We start from the raw sequence: 17,634 nt of genomic DNA, 5'->3' as shown, positions 1-17,634 counted from the left end.
TAAAGATCTGAAAAGAGAAGCGTGAAGAGAGAAGTAGGCGTTAAGGTGTACCCAGGCGCAGAGGATCACGGACACGTCGTTTTCTTTATGGAAGACATTGACCAAAGGCTCAGTCAAACGCAAACTCTGCACCGCATTCATGATCCGATGACACGTGGCACTCTCATGTCATTCTCCGGTGTCTGTTCTGTTCAACAAGTCATATTAAAGATGATTCATGTGCTTTTACTACTTAAAATAAAGCTGCTACACAAAAGGTCATTTTTGAACTTTCACCACCTAATAATATTTATTATCTTAAATTTTAAACAACATTAATTTCAATTAAATCAGTAGTCACAGAGCACTGTTATTGTCATTATCACTAATGATTGTAACGAAATTCAAATCCTTAATTATTATTCTTTCACTTCACCGACTTCTACCTAAAGACGTAACAGAAATCACTCACATATTTTATCGCTTAAAACGGATATAGAAAATTTTCCGTTTTGATTGTATTAGTCGATGCTCTTGATTAGAATTGAAAATGATAAAAAGTTTGTGTGACAATGATTAGAAAGTGAAAGGGTGAAGAAGTTAAAGTAGTGAAATGAAAAAGAGTAAACAGGTGCAGAGGAGAAGGGAAATATATCCGTACGATTGGGTTTGTTGTGTTGTGTGTTATGATTTGGGAAGGGAGAGAGAGAGTGGGGTAAGAAGAAGAAGAAGAATGGTGTTTGGTGGATGGTGGAGGAGCTCCTGCGTACGATGTTGTGATCAGAAGACATAAAGCAAAGACTTAAATATGATTTTGAACTTTCATCTTGAATTTTGAAATTAGTTTTTTTTTTAATTTTATATTAATTTAATCTTTATTTTTATAAATGTGTAAATTTATTTTTTTTATTAATTTTTTTAAGTTTATTTAACATTTTAATCGTGTATGAGTTAATATCAGAACAAAAATTATTAAACAGTGTAAACAATTCAAATACTATTATCAAATACATGTTTAATAAATTTAACAAAATTTAATTAAAATTATTAAATTCACACATTTAAATTAATAAAAAATTTTAGAAGAGAACTAATTTCAAAATTTACTAAAATTAAAATTATATTTAATTCTAAAACAAATGAAAGAAGAAGGATCGAAAAAGTGTCGTTCTCAAATTTGGTGTTTTTCATTTTGTACCCCATGCCACCTACTTCACCTACCCTCAACTTACCTTATTTCCCTTCCCCTCTACATCTCTTGTAACTTTCACACTCTTCATCTCATACCCAATCAAACAATAAAAAACAATCATACCATAATTACATTAAAAACATAAACCATTTTTTTTATCAAATAATTTGTTAATATTTAAATTTAGACATAAAATTAAGATTCTTATGATTTGAAATCTTGATACATTTTGTTCCTCTAACTTTAAATAGTTCTTTAAATTAAAATGTGTTATTTTTTTTTACACGTTAAATAATTTTACTTTCAAAATTGACATTTAAACTAAATTGTATAAAACAGTGTAAAAAATTCAAACCTTACCCCAATACATCACTTGACACATTCATAAAATCTAACATAATTCGATTAAAAATAATTATATAAATTTATTTTTAAATTTTGATAAACAAATTGTATAATGTTTTGAATAAAGACAAGTTTTAATTTTAAATTAAAATTTAGAAGCTAAAAATTTATTTAATTCTTATTTTATTTATTTAATCTAATGTATTAGGAATGTTTTATAAAAAATGTTTTATTATACTGTGTGGTGCAGTTTTTAAATTTTGGTTTTTGGAATATTATACAAATACTACACGACAAATAGATTTTTATAAATAATATTATTAATTCTTTATTTAATAATTTAAAGAGATTAATTTAAGATGTCATTTGAACAAAGAAAAAAGAAATTCAGTCAATAACCTGAAACAATTAAACTGTTAATCATGATGGAATCAAGCATAACTAAATACATAAACTTAATAAATATCCATGAAATCTTCAAAAAAAGAAGTTTGTGATTTGTTTAGTCAAGGAATGAAACTAATTTTGAGGAAATAAAAAGATGTTGGTATTATTCACCAAAGTGGAGAAATTTCACAGAGAAAAGAGATACAGCCGCAGCCGCAGCCGCAGCATTTGTCAATTCCAGTGACGGAAATTCCATGGATTTGGAATAATTCTTCACATATTCCTTATCATACTCAGAAAAAATCAGTCAAATTTTGACTAAGTTATTCGGATACCACGCTATCCAATAGTTTTGGAATAAACAATGTATCGTTTATATATAATCGAGTGTTAAATAACTTTTTAGTTGTATTGTCAGACATTATTTTCCTTTTCGTTATTTTCTACTTTAATTTTATTATTCTGGTTTCTATATTTCTTTTTCTTTCCTTAGATTCTTCCGTCTCTACCAAGCAATCTCATGATTAGTACAAATTACAAAACAGAGTTCATATTTTATTTATATTATTTATTTCATTTCTGGTGAGATTTATCAGTTTTTTCTTTTCTTTTTCCTCTCAAAATCTCTTTTCTTTCCACCACACACCCCAAATCAGGGGCTACACTTCAGACTTTTTTCATAATTAAAAGCCATAAACGTGGGCATAAAGGTAGGAAAGGGTGAATATTTGTGAGAGAAGAGAAGAAAACATGCATGTGAGTGATATTTATACATATATAATGTGAGTCCAGCAATTTTACCAATGGTATATAGCAAATAAATAAGCTTGTTAGGAACATGGTAATAAAGAAAATAATAAAGGAGTTTATCTAGTTTCTGATCAAATAATGACTCTGATACCATTTGTTAGGTCTATAAAAGAAGTTTCATTGGAAAGATATAACACACTAATGAGATTTGAGTCCAATCATATAACACATTGACACCATTTTCAACCCAAAACCTTAAGACAATGAATTTATGGATCTTTATTCTTATATAATACTCTATTTTCTCATTTTTAGTCAATGTAGACCTTAGATTCATACTTCGATTCTAATAAAAAAGCTTAGGTGTGAAAGAAGACACGTTATGCAGGGTGGGTTTTTGTGATCTGAGAATGCCCCTCACAAGCATCCATAAACAATAGTTTCATGTGACGAAATGGTCCAAAATGGTGTAATGTGCAAAAGCCTGTCAAACTTCGTCTACCAAATATATATAAATATATATAACTGAACATTTGAATTGAATTAAATTTTTTTTTATCACATTGGACCCACTTTTTGATTAGTAATATTGGTAACTCCCATTTTTCATTCCCTCCTCGTTCGTCGTTGCTCACTTGGGAGCATGTCTATGCCCAAATTTCAAGCTTAGGATTTTTCAATATACTTTGTACCACTTTTCTGGTACTGTTCTTTTAGCCCTCTTTGCCTTATCCCAATTCTATTACTTCGCTTTAATGATTCAGTTAATGATATCTACTTCGATAACGGCAAGATCATAATTGGGTTCTATTGTGGGTGATGTTGAATATATGCATTTTTTTACATAAGGTTAGTCATGTGTTGAAACCATGCTTAAGATCTTAATAAAGTTAAGGCGTGACTAAGAATTGGATTATAGTAATATATAATAAGTTGGGTGATCGATGAGTAGTGTCTTATTCGGCCTCGTAGTTGGATTGTTAGCATAAACTTTTCTCTGTTGAAGTCACAACTGGTTTGGCCCACCAAAGCCTGCTTCCCCATGTGATGATGCAAAGGATCTATGACTAATCTTCTTTTCGTCTCTTTTTCCATTAATCATATGCAATTATGATTCATGAATTTACTTACACACTGCAGGCCCTGCCTGTGATCTCAACCATATCCCTTTCCCTCTTCTGATGCTTCTCACCCCTTTCACTTTATTGCACTTCCTTTCATCCATTAGTGCCACAATTTCTCCTTCTGCACTGTCAAATTCCTGCTTTCTGTTATTCTCTAACCTTTCCAATCATTTCAAATTTCTCACTTCGGTTTTAAAATAATTTTGTTAGAGATCCCAGGTCAACCAGAAATAAGGTAAGTTTATAATATATAAGTCCAAATTTTACTTTACAAGTTATTTTATAAAATTGAGTTAAATTTAAAATTTATTTTTTAATATGGTATCAGAATCATGAATTTGAATTTATTCTAATGAGATTTGTTATTTGTTAAATCTATTATTTCACTCGTTATCCGACTCTTATAAGAAAACCTATTAATGTCTGGTTCACTCCTTGACAAATTTCAATTAGTTGGTGGTAACGTAATAGATTTAGTCACGGCTTGGTTAGTAAAATTGTACAATAAAAATAGTCTGATAACACGAACAAAATTGGTTTTTTTATGCAGATTTGAACTCAATTATGCATAGAGGACTCATACTTTTTTATCTGTGTGGGATCCAATTTCTGTCACCCACTTAAAGAGTGGAAGGAGTGTCTTGCTATATAAACCCTTTGAGAGTGTACGATTTAGATAACTTGGAACTCTTTACTTTTTTTAATACTAAAATGCTCACAACAGTGTTCTCATATACTAAATGGCACTGTATCCTTAACGAGTGATGATGTATTTTTTTTTCATCCACAATTTTTCGACAGTAATCTTGTTTGAAATAGTGTCTGGTATGAAACGTGTTACATATTTAGAACATTGGTTTATTTAAGTTACTAGATTCGAGTCAGTTGTTGATAAGTTTTATAAAGACTAAAATTAACGTTTTTTTTCTTGGAAATCCAAAATTCAAGCTTACCATTGCCATATTTTTGAGAACTAAAAACATTCTGCACACACTTTTTTACATGAAATTGATAACTACGCAAAGAAAGTTGTGAAGAAGAGATAAAAAGGTTGAATAAATATGGCATCATATGATTGTGCCACCCAAGTAAAAAACGGAGAATTTTCAATTGTGTGATTTTCACTTTGTCAACTGTTTAACCATTTTCTTTCATATAATGATTGCCAAAGACACCATCCACATTCCATAGCATAGGTGTGGTGGATATAGACCAATTATTCGAAAATCAAACCAACCTGGAAAGCACAACACCATATTCACGTATAGACTTTCTTTTGTCCACATATGTACACACATATTCTTTTACATGGTCAGAATCTCCATTTTCCAGAAGCCTGAGGTGAAAAATTCTCAATTCCGAACCTTTGGAATTGCGCCAAGAACCTTATTCTCAGGACAGCTAGTCTAAAATTAGGAGCGTCTGCACTGTTAATACTAATATTTTTATGACAAGTTTGGTTAGTATATTACAGATGGATGTGTGATGGTGACATATACCAAATTAGCAACTATTTTTCCTTAACCGGTGCTAGAAGAATTCCATGGGGCTCGAGAAGTGGTGGTGACATGCAATAGATGCTAGCAATGGCATGGTAGAGAGCAACACCACCCAATTCACCTAAACGTGCTTTTTTGGTCCATGATTCACGTAAATGTTAAATAAGCCAGGTTTGGCGGAAGAATGCAGTTTTTGAAAAGGAGAACAAAGAAAAGGCTAGAAGTTGTGACTAGCCTTTCAGCAATGACCAAGAGACGAAAATTGCGACTGGTAGCTTCTCTCACATGCCCTTTTGTTTCCCTCTGAGAATGACTGAACCTCCAATGATTTCACACTGTGATGGAGACATTGGGAGTTGCATGGACATGCTTCATGCTTTATGGTCTTATTAACTCTGATATCGCCAAGGCATTTTGTAGAAAGTAAGGAAGTGTGTCCATGTGTTGCGGATGCTGTGGTGTCTTTCGTTCACTTACAGAAATACAAGCAAATAATGCCACCGATCCTGAAAGAGAAAGACCAAGTACACCTCAACCATTGAACATGCCACTATAAAGTTCTTTCTTCGAACAAGCCCACCAAACAAACATGCTGAATATGATGGAGAATGGACCATTATGCATCACCAGCACAACGCTACTCTTTGTGGAATAAATGCAAATTCTCAACTATGACGACAAGTACTATGTGGTTACATGATATACCAGTATGTGGGTAACCATTACTGTATAAAGGAAGTGGGGGAAAAGTACTGCATGTTTTTATAAGGAAAATATAGATTTGGCATTATGGCGAATGAGTCCAATTTCAAAAAAGCGACCGATTTTTGAAAGACAGACAGTCAACACATCTGATTAAGCATCTAATTCGAGCACACTTTATTTAGAAGCAAAGGCGATTATTGAGCACAAGTATGAATCATAGAAACGGTTTTTCTTTTTTTCTTTTTCAAATCATTTCATAGCTGGCGATGAAGGACCACCATACTCCTTACAAATGATTGACTAAAGCAATCATGAACTAGGCCCTATCCAGAGAAAAAAATAAGTTACTATTTTGGTTGAAACTGCATGATGTTTTTTACGTGCCATGATGTATACAAAGATCTAGTTTGACCGGACAAGGAAAGCGCATCACAAGTTTGACGGAAAATAAATCACAAATACAAATGGGGTACAAAAGTTCTGAAGACAACATATATTAAACAGATATGGTTTACTGGAAAATTCTTAGCTCTGAAGACAAAAATCTTCGTTATAATATATACAACAAAGTGCGGTAGAGTTGTAGCCTCTTGTGAAATGTGTCAAGGAATCTTGTTCAGTCGAGTTTTCTTCTGACTAGTCCTTTGAAAAAGTCAAAGCTGTAACACAGTACAAAACAATTTTGAATTTCAATTGATAACAATATCATGTCATGCAATCACGTAATTTGAAACGTCCATTTCATTAATAAATGTGCCCGGTGAAATCTCAAAGGCCTAAACTGTTGGGTTTTTTTTTTTTTCCAGAAGCATTTTGGTCACAATTTAATCATGCAGATAGAAGAGAATGGTATTTTGTTACATTACCTATTACCATCAGGGTGGAGCTCACACATTTGATTGTCATCACCGACAGCTAATAAATATCCAGTTGATGTCAACCCCTACAAATACAATAAAAGAAAAATTACTTTACAGCAATAATGACAACTGAGTTAAACCATCAAAATTACCATTGGAAATGGTTGACAGATAATTTTCATATATTACATTCTTCCACTTGATCTAACAATTTTGTTTCTGAAAAGTACTAGCCCTTACCACTAAATAATTAAACCATAAATTATTCATTCTCAAGGTACAAATTTTACATCAAGTGTAGTTCAGGAAGAATAGTTTTCACGTGCCAAACCTGAATAGTTACGACGTGCTCGATCACTTTGTCCCCATTCTTTTCTTGTACAACAACTCTCTGTCCACTGCACGCAACATTTTTGAATATATAAATGACTGCACACCTATAAACCGTCCCACATTCATGCATAAAAAGGTTTTTTCTCCAAATAAAAGCTTAAACAAAATGATCACTACAATATGTTTAAAACTTCATTTGAAGGTGCTAACTATAATGAATAAATGAGTTTAGTTGTTAGTGTTATTTAAAGCACAAACTTTAACACGGACACCAGGCTCAAGATTGATAAAGACATTTCAACACAACTGAAAAGAAACCAAGACATACATATATAATCTAAAAATGATAATCAAGATTTCTGTATTATGTTAAACTTCCTACATAAGTCTTCACAAAAACATAGCGAGAGACATTATTTTTTTATATTTTATAATACATTCTATGTTGACTTTTCTGATTTTCATTTTCAAAAATATAAATATTTTATTTTCTTATAGTACTAATGTTCTCAAAGTTTCCATCCCAAAGTATGTGTTGGCTGATGAGTTCAAGCTGAAAAAAAATAATATAAGTGAATCCTGGGAGTGTCAAACACATGTCATATAAGTGTTGGGGAAGTTTTGATGCAGTAATGTCTTGCGTCTCAAACAAGAAGAATGTTTCTGCTTCATGATCAGTATTATGACAAAATGTTAGGGATTCAGATTCACACCTTCATGATTAAAATTGCCACAAAGTATCAAGAGTAAAAGGAAGTAAACCTGAAGTTTATGATGGTGATTAATTGCTAGTTCTAGTGATTTGAATTTCAAAGCGAAAGGATAAGAACAAAATGATGATAAAGAGAACAAATGGAGACATTTTATTCTTTTTTTTTTCTGGGGGAGCAGGTAGCAAACAAGAATTGAAGACCAAAAGTGATGAAAAGCAGCAAATAGCATGAATGCAGAGGTCCCTCATGGTTCTATTGTGTAAAAAATAGTACTCTTGGACAAAGAATCATCAGAACTTCTGTTCAAAGCTAAGGTGCAGTGGAGTCAAGGGCACTCTTCTATGTATAAATATTAATGATAATGACTTTAAACAAATTATGCAGCCACGCACGATGGAAACTAATTCCCTGAATGCTAGGTTAGTCACTTAACGTTCTGGAAAAAACAGTCTACAGACTAACATTGATTCTTTGATTTTATCAAGGCAAAGAAACAGGGAATTCCATTACCTAGTTGTCAGCATATTTCAATTTTGCAACCCTAACCTGTCCTTCAAATCCATGCCAACAAGTATCACATTATTTGCGTCTTATGATTCAAGGCATTACCAAAAAAAGAGATTCAAAGACAATTACCAGGAAACCAGCCAATTCTCTTAAGTCTTGCAAGAATCCTTGCCAATAAAATAAAATAAATCAAAACTACAAGTTAGAATTTTAAAATTAAGTCACCTGTGCAACCATGTCTTAATATAGAGCTCCTCTAGGGTCTGAAATCCTGCATTTAACAAGATTTGTGAAGCTCAAAATTACCTAACTAGTAATCAAAATATTTGGCAATGTAGAACAATGGGTGCTTAAAATACAGTGAGTTGAAGAAAACTCTAAAGTCAGGAAACAGAGTAATGGCATTATTTTAACTTGAAAAACACTGTTTTGGTTGTTTATTTTATTTTATGTTATATTATTTTGTTTTAATTGTTAAACCAGATGTGTCTAATATAACCCAACCAAGAGGGGGGTGAATTGGTTATTTTGATTTTTCACTGTTTTTTAAAGAATCTTGAATACTATCTTTAATCTTTAAAACCCCAATCACCAGTTTTCCAAATATGTAGTTAATGAACTTATTTAATCAATTAGGAAGGCATAGAAGATGAAAGAAACAAAAGAACACAACAATTTTTATACTGGTTCAATTCAAGATGAATCTACGTCCAGTCTTCTCCTAAGCAACCCGAGCTTAGAAGGATTCCACTAAATCAATAGAGTTACCAGAATTACAAGAGCATCTATATAATTCAAGACTCTAAAAGACTAAGGAGCTTGATCTACAAATCAAGAACTCCCCCTAAATGCAATGTCTCCAGACAATTGCACCTAGATCTTCACTCACACAGCGAATCAACAGTAACCCAAAAATACAATTCAAAAGATAGAAAGGAACGAATACACTTAATGGATGTGCAGATGTGACACTCAATCCTAAAGCCAAGCTTTACCCTCCAAGATTGAATCCATCATCAATCTTCTTGAATGTCCAATTGAATAATCTCCAAGAAAACAAGAACTCTGCGAATCTCAATCTCAGAAAAATCTCTTCTTGATTCAGTTATGTGTGACCTTCAAACTCATTTTCAAATCTGTTTTTAAATCAGAGTTCTGTTGCTGAGATGAGTGGATTAGGAAATTTACTTAATTGATTATCGTGGGTGAATTTTCACTGCATCAGTGCAGTGCCCTTTGATAATCCATTAGATAAATATCCAATCCATTAGCAAGTTCTGCATATGACATATTCAATAGATTGACAACTAATCTATACAACTCAAGCTTGGTTTACATGTAATCCTAGATATGCATCACCTATACACAAGATAAGTTCAGGACTAAATCTAAGACAGTAAAATAGTGATACAAGGACTTTGGACATCATCAAAATCAGCTTTGTAGTATTTAGCGGGCTCTCCCTTTCAACATTAATAAATGCCTATTTTTTCTTCCATAGATATATGTGAGATCACATAGGAAACATTAAAGTGGTCCATCAATTAAAAGCGCCATTAGTTTTAGAAAGATCTTCACTGATGATGTTTTGTGAGTGTCTATCTCCCTTTTCATACACATCCCCAGAGACAGTCACATGAAAATCTAAGATGGAGGGATCCATTCCCATTAGTTTTGTTCTTCTAGGAACAAATTCGATGTCACTTCAATAACGAATTTGTTAGCATAAGTTGCACTGAATTTGATGCATTTGTAAATGAAAAACAAACCTTAGGATCATGTTGGGCCTAACTAGTCATGAGTACAATCCATTAAAATAAACAGTAAATCTTCAAAAAGGGAAACAAAATACCCAGACAAAAACAAAAAATAGAGGCCCACGGAGTTTTGCACTTGTAATGGTAAACCAGCAAATAATTTCAATTATATACATCACTGTTGCATCCTATTCCCTATATATTACTCTCATCTCTATTGTCTGTTTCTCTGCTTTCCCAAAATATAAATTTCCACAACTTTCTTCCCTTCATATGATATGTAGTTTGAATAATTTGGATATAGAAAGGAAAGACTTAGAAGTATATTATGATTGGTACACAAGGGTGAGAAGCATAATTCAAGAAGTTGATTTAGATTGGTTAAACTACTTTATTCATCCATGGGTTTTTCAGAGAAAGATCATGATAGAGGAAGGAAAACAGGTACAAGATATTTACATAATAACCAGAATTCAAGTATGACGTCAGAATTCAGATACGAAACCAAAAAGCAATATCAAACAAATCACTTAACTCAGTACCTTGATTCACAAATAAACCATAAAACTCTTCAAATTTGTTAAAAAAGGCTGCTAGAATATCTTCTCTTTGAAATTGGTAAGCTCCTGTAGACAACTCTTTTAGAACTGTATTTAAGGATGTTGTTGGCTTCTCATTATTCACGTTCAAGCCTATTCCTGTGAACGCATGAGATTTGTTATAATAATCTTCATGAGCCTAATTTTAAAATCATTTTACTCTTATCAAAATGAAATTAAGGAAAATCATTCTCCACAGAAAACAGGGATTTAATAGACAAATTCAACGAATTAAGTACACGGGACAGAAGTTCAATCAGTCAATATTGAATGGCATTACTACTAAAGAATAGTTTATTACCTGCACTAACGTTGAACTTCTTTGATTTATATGTCGAGGTGCAAAGAATGCCTCCAACTTTAGAGCCATTTAAGTAAAGATCATTTGGCCACTTGATTTTAACATCTATGCTGGGTAATCCCTGGAATGGAAAGCGTTGGAATAACACGTATCCAAGTGCGCACACAATCCCAAACAATTGAACGTATTAACATTGTGACAAATCATGCATGTTGATTTGGAATACTGCCAAAAACAAAGTAAACAGCAGTATTCTTATTGCTGTTATTCTCAGAATCACATAAAGCACCATCAGACATCAGTCTCCACAAAAGAATTAAACTTTTCAGTTTGTTTAGTCAATAACATCTGCACATTTGTTTGTATAAACATTAAACAAACCTACTTAAATTTGTTAACCTTGCTACAACATTCCCTTATCAAATTCACTGGCAAGCAAGTTGTCAAGTCAATACTTCAAAACAAAGCACTTACATTTTTGTAACAGATATCCTTGACTGCCTCTGTGATAGCCAGGGAAACCACATACTGAACTAAAGGAACGACTCTTCCATCCTCCATTTGCAAAGTAAAAGAAAACATAAGGCAACCCGATGGAGATTCCCAGACATTCTTAGACCGACCTGAGAGTTTAAGCGCTCAGGGCAGCTTTGACTTTAACTAAAATAGAAGTTGAAAAGGACAAATAATCACACACAACAACACTAAATATCATATAAATATCAAACCTCGTCCCTTGGTCTGAACATCAGCGACACAAACTGTACCAATGGGAAGCTCACAAAAGTTTCTGAACAAAATAAGAGTGCCAGATTTAGACAAATAAGATCATATGAATAATTAGAAAATGCGAAAAAATATGACAATACATTATTTTAGGCACAACAAAGTCATGTTTCTGCTGCCAAAGCATTGTATAAAACACGGAACAAAAGGCTAAAAGTACAAAACATACTGTGAAACGATATCTTGTGTTGAAGTCAACTGAGGGGACCAGATGAGAAGCCTGCCAAATTGATTGGTGGAAAGAGAATTCATAAAGGAGTGAATTTGAAAACACCCTTGCATAACAGTTTTATCCAGCTGCGAATGCAAAACGAGGGAGTATTCTCCATTCTCGGGGAGTTTGAGAGTGTTACTGGTTTTTATAGCTTTGGCAGTTTCATTCTCTGCCAATGATTTTCCACACAAAACCAGCAAACTGCAGTCCAAAGCTGATTAAAAAGGGAGGAACAACAATTTTACTTTCAATATTCAGGCTTTACACAATGAAATTGTTAAGTGACAAGCGAGTTAGTTAACTAATACATTAAGCCTTAAACTTAAACTAACAAAACCCTTGAAGACCGAACCTGAAGACGCCATGAACGAAGATGTAGAAAAGCGGTGGTTGTAGAGCCTTCTTGTGGCGGCTGATAGCAACGACGCTGTCCACGAAGGGTTAGGCAACAGCATCAAAGTTTCTTCTGATTTTAAAAAGCTTTACCCCAAGTCGGAAAAAACAAGGTGGTTCTTCTATGACCGGTTCCTAATACATGATTTTATTTTTTGCATTTCAGTCATCAAAAGTTACGAAAATTGCAAGAATCCAACAATTTCGCATTTCAGGCCTTTTGAAATTGTAAAAAGTTGGCTGTTACGAGCAATGGTTCCCTCTATTACTGGATAAAATTCGTCAGATTGTTCTGAATTTTATAAATATTTGTAGCTTTCTTAAGACTGTAAAAAATAATAATAAATTATATATATATATATATATATATATATATATATATATATATATATATATATATATAACAGATAAAAGATATATTCATTTTATCAATACATAGTTTTAGCTATTCCAATTCAATATATTATAACTTTTTTTTTTTAAATAATATTCCCGTATTCCCTTATTATATTAGTAAATTAGTGAAAGATGAAAGGTAATATTAGTTGGTATCTAGTACCCTTAAATACTTTGAAATTCTTATAATCTTAATTTTTTAAGAATATTTTAAATCTATTAGTTTAAGTAATGAGGTGTGGTGATATCAAAAGAAACTAATGTTTAACTGAAATCATATGTAAATAAGTTTAGTAAACATTTTTAAAAGAGTTTCATTTTAGGAAGCAGTATAAGAGATAATTAAATTCTATAGTATGAAGTTATTCACTACATCCACAAGGTTAGTACAGAAGATAATTAAATTCTATAATATGAAGTTATTTGTTACTTCTACAAAATTTAAAGAAAATAATTGTTGTTGCTATTAAGATTGGCTTAAAAAAAAGGTTATGATAGAATAAATTGAAATTTCTTTTAGAGAATCCTATCAAATTTGCTTTACAGGAGAAAATAATAGCAAGTTTGTGTTATACTAGGAGGCAAAATTATTTATTATTTAAAATAAATTAAAACCTGAGAAATTCTTTTTCGTGTGGCCTAAGACAATGATATCATATCCCTACTTACTTAACTCTCATATATTATGCATTAACAAGGTGTTATGATACCTAAAGGGGATCTCCTTTTCGCCCATAATCTTTTTTACTATTTTGTGGAATTTTTAAAAAATAATTACTTTTAATCTGGATTACTCTGAATGACTTTAGCAATTAATTAAGTTTAAAAATTAATTTTCAAAAATCTATACTTATATGCTCAAAGGAGCTTTCTCTAGAATACACTATAAAAATAATACATGTAGGTATTTAGGTTACCAATAATTAGTCTAAAGAGTCATTGAAGTAATGTTCAAACCGGCCTAAAAAATTGAAAATGAAAATTATTGAAAGTAATATATATTGTATTTGCCTTACAAACTCTTTTATAGTATCAATCCTAGTTATGCAAACATTTTAGTTTTCAAATGTTGTTCATCGATGCATAATTAATTACTATATCTAAATTGATTAACAAAAATAATAATTTGGTAAGATAGGAAGAAGTAATAAAACTCAGACATATTGGTGGATTGAGTGCTAGAGATATTTTAAGCAATTGTTATTTCTAGGTTTGGATACCGGTTCTGTAAGATACGTTGCAGAATCCTGAAAATGCTTATGCAATATAGGGTAGTCCAAATAAAGGAAAATCTGCCAGCAAAAGATTCTCTACATTTAAATAAGTAAGAACTTAAGAATATATGTAGAGACTAAAAAAAAGTATAAAGAATGTTTTCATGCGCACTTTTTGGTCGAGCTCCTTATATGGAGCTAGGAGAATATGGACGTTGTGCTTGAGCATCTTAAAAATAATGGTGAAAAACCATCTCATTCCCAACAATTATATGTATTGAATGATTATTATTAGTGAAAACCGTTGAGTTTTAATGAACATTAAAGTCATTGTTTGGGCTCAACTAGACATGTACATTAATAAATAATTTCTCATTATTAGTAAACTAACATGAGATCTCTCTTATTGTATGTAAAAGTCACGAGTTCAGATCCCTTTCCCTTAAATTAGATGTATAAAACTAATATCATTTATCAAACATTTGTATTCCTCAAAATCAAGCAAAACACACATATACGAAAGAAAATATTTTTGAAATTTTTATTTGAACCTAACAATGTTTGAACTTGCTCCTAGATATTCTCATTAGAATGAAAAATTAGAGTTATATAATTCTTTTAAAAAATTATTTAGAAAACCTTGTTTTGATTAATATTTTTAAATTTTAATATTTTTTAATTATCAAATGAATCTTAGAGACTCAACTTGATAATTAAATTTATCAAGTAAATTCAAGATTTGACATGATAATTAAAATTTTTTAAAATCATGTGAAAACTTCAATTATCAAGTAAGTTCGAGACTTAATATGACAATAAACTTTTTATTAGAAATAAAATTTTTAATTATAAAGTAAGTCTGAAACTTAATATAAAATCAAACTTTTATTAGGAATGAAAGTTTTAATTATCAAGGACATTCGAGACTTAACATAAAAATTAAATTTTATTTAAAAGTTTAGATAGATGAAATCCTTAATTATCAAACAAGTCAAAGACTTAACATGATAATTAGTGATTACAAAAATATGTAAAAACTTTAATTATCAAGTAAGTTCGAGACTTAATATGATAATCAAATTTTATTTAAAAATTTAGATGAATGAAAAACTTAATTATCATAATATAAAAGTTGAAATGATAATTGATGATTTAAAAAATATTTAAAAACTTTAATTATCAAAACTTAATATGATAACCTATTTTTAAACGAATAAAAGAAAAGTTAAATTATAAATAATTTCGAGACTTAACATATAATTAAATAACTTTCAAAAATTTGTAATTTTTGGCATGTGTATGAAAATGTGGATATCAAATGATAAAAAAGGTAAAACTAAAAATATGACATAAAAATATAAAAAGTAATATAAAAATCCACTGAAAAAACATAAACTATATGTTTATCAAAGAAAGAAAATGTACAAATAAGAACTCACCCATTGTGCAATCCATCGCTCCACACAAGCATCAATTGTGATGTCAAATGATAACTATGAATACTAATTTTAATCACAAAATCACACGCCCCTGTACCAATTTAGTATATAAATACCTTACCATTCTAAGACAAGTTTTACAGTAAGTAAATGTAACAAGAATGAGATCAATACTTGACTATACCATATTCGAAATAAAACTCACATGTCAAATGGTCGCCAACCATCTAATCATATAAATATACTTTAAAGGTTCCAACATAAACACTTGGCTCATGGTGCTGGTATAAACATTCTCCAAAATATATATATATATATATATATATATATATATATATATATATATATATAATTTCAAACAATCTTGTTCATCTTCAAATAATTATTAAACAGTTCCAAACAAATTACATAAGTCATCAAAGAATTCATTCACAAAAAGGGTTCAAACTCCAATAAATTCAAAACTCATATGCTTCAGATCCTCTTTTTCCTGTTTCAGCTTCAACTTTACAATAAAACATCTTGCCAACTTTAAACATACCCAACCATGAATTCCAAATCCAGAAATAAACCCATAAAACTCATCATGCATGCAAAATAAGAAAACCAATAACTATGCAATAGTATGCGACAGAACAATAATAGCAACTACTTTCTCCATTCTGGTAAAAATAGCACTGATATTCGTAAAGTAAGTCCTTGAATTCAATGCTTCCCACAACAATCAGTCAATCCAAAACAACAGTACTCTTACGAGTTTTTTCCTTTTCAAACTCACCACAACAAAGTGATTCAGGAATTCCAACTTCCAATACCAAAGGAATTGGTCAAAAGCTCAAGCCAAAATCTCATTAAAAATAAACCAATTACAAGAATGAAGTCCTACTCAATCACTAACCAAGGTAGGTCTCGAGAGCCCATGACAATATCAATAGATTTGCTCAGCTACAAAATTTCAACTCACTCGTAATCAAATAACCCAAAACGTGAACATTATACCGAAAATAGATCATACACATACACTCGGTAATAAAAACAAAATCCATAACACCCCCATTCTTCTATGTTTATCAAAACTAATAATCTTAATAAAAAAATTAATGCATCAGCACGGCATAAACTCATAAACTCATTCCCAAATCCAAAGAACGCCCATACCAAAACTCAGAAACTGCATATATCTGAATTTATGTTCATTCACACATCAAAACACCAATCTAGTGTGTTTAAACCCCAAACGGAAAAATTCAATCCAAAATTATAAAGGATGCATATAGGTCTCAAACGCACGTTGGAAACTCTTAGATCTATAGAGGAGGTTTTATTGGGGAAAACCTAATTATATAAGACATTGACATCACTCTTAATCCAAAACTTTAAGACAATGAGCACATTTGGATTCCTAACAATCTCTCCCTCAAGGGTGAGTCCCTTCAACCATATTGGTACACTTTTCTATTCCCAATCATGAGTACCCCTTCACGTACTGCTGTTCATCTTAACAGGACACTCTGGAATTCTTATCAGGAAGACTTTTGATACAGGAACCTGCATTCGTCTCAACCAGTTTTAACCATAGACTCGGATGCCACTTGTTAGGTCTATAGAAAGAATTTTATTGGGGAGATACAATATCAATAAGACTTAAGCCCAATATTGACATCATTTTCAATCTAAAATCTTAAGACAATGGATTTACGGGTCTTTATTCTTATATAATGCTCTACTTTCTCATTCTTAATCAACCTAAAACTTAGACTGACACTTAAATTACTACCATACAACCAACTCCAATTCGGTCTCAACGGTCCATAATAAAATTCAATTAAATCCCGATCAGATTCTGAATGAAACCCCAAACGAAAAAAAAAAAAAAACAGAAACAGAGAAAGAAAGGGAAACTAGTTGGTACCGGCCACGAATTCGAACACCAGCGGAGCAGTGAGGAATGACCAACGGCGGTGGCTCAGAGAAGAAGATGAAGATAAATGCGATGCTGCACCCGTTACTCGCGTGACCGATACAGTGAAAGTCCACTGCTGTGCGTTCGTGAGGCAGTGGTGTTGGGGTTTTTTGATCGTCCCTCTCTGAAGAAAGAAGAAAACCGTTACCCTTCCCCTCCCCGTTTCGCGGTGATAAAC

General features: G+C 31.5%; 1 protein-coding gene across 5 annotated transcripts; it reads right to left on the bottom strand.

Annotated features, from left to right (window-relative positions):
* Positions 1–6,331: 6,331 nt before the first annotated feature.
* LOC114162520 (biotin--protein ligase 2-like) lies at positions 6,332–17,603 on the bottom strand. 5 transcript variants are annotated; one of them, XM_028046440.2, is made up of 11 exons: positions 17,406–17,603; positions 12,404–12,579; positions 12,007–12,265; positions 11,780–11,841; positions 11,526–11,674; positions 11,052–11,172; positions 10,694–10,849; positions 8,620–8,665; positions 7,173–7,239; positions 6,848–6,924; positions 6,332–6,640 (listed from the first exon to the last, which is right to left on the bottom strand). In XM_028046440.2, exons 2-11 carry the CDS (start codon positions 12,504–12,506, stop codon positions 6,598–6,600), a joined length of 1,083 nt encoding a protein of 360 aa, XP_027902241.1. In that variant the 5' UTR covers positions 12,507–12,579; positions 17,406–17,603; the 3' UTR covers positions 6,332–6,597. The 5 variants fall into 5 exon arrangements, 3 of the variants coding, with proteins under 3 accessions (XP_027902241.1, XP_027902243.1, XP_027902242.1); XR_003599218.2 differs by lacking the exon at positions 6,332–6,640 and adding an exon at positions 8,398–8,433 and having other exon boundaries at positions 6,853–6,924; XR_003599219.2 differs by lacking the exon at positions 8,620–8,665.
* Between the last annotated feature and the right edge of the window lie 31 nt (positions 17,604–17,634).

The sequence above is a fragment of the Vigna unguiculata genome, chromosome 9 (genome assembly GCF_037176805.1).
Source record: "Vigna unguiculata cultivar grain cowpea cultivar isolate G323 ecotype 2 chromosome 9, ASM3717680v1, whole genome shotgun sequence".
NCBI lineage: Eukaryota > Viridiplantae > Streptophyta > Magnoliopsida > Fabales > Fabaceae > Vigna > Vigna unguiculata.
Note: the sequence above shows the minus strand (reverse complement) of the source record. Positions and strands in the feature narration are given on the sequence as shown.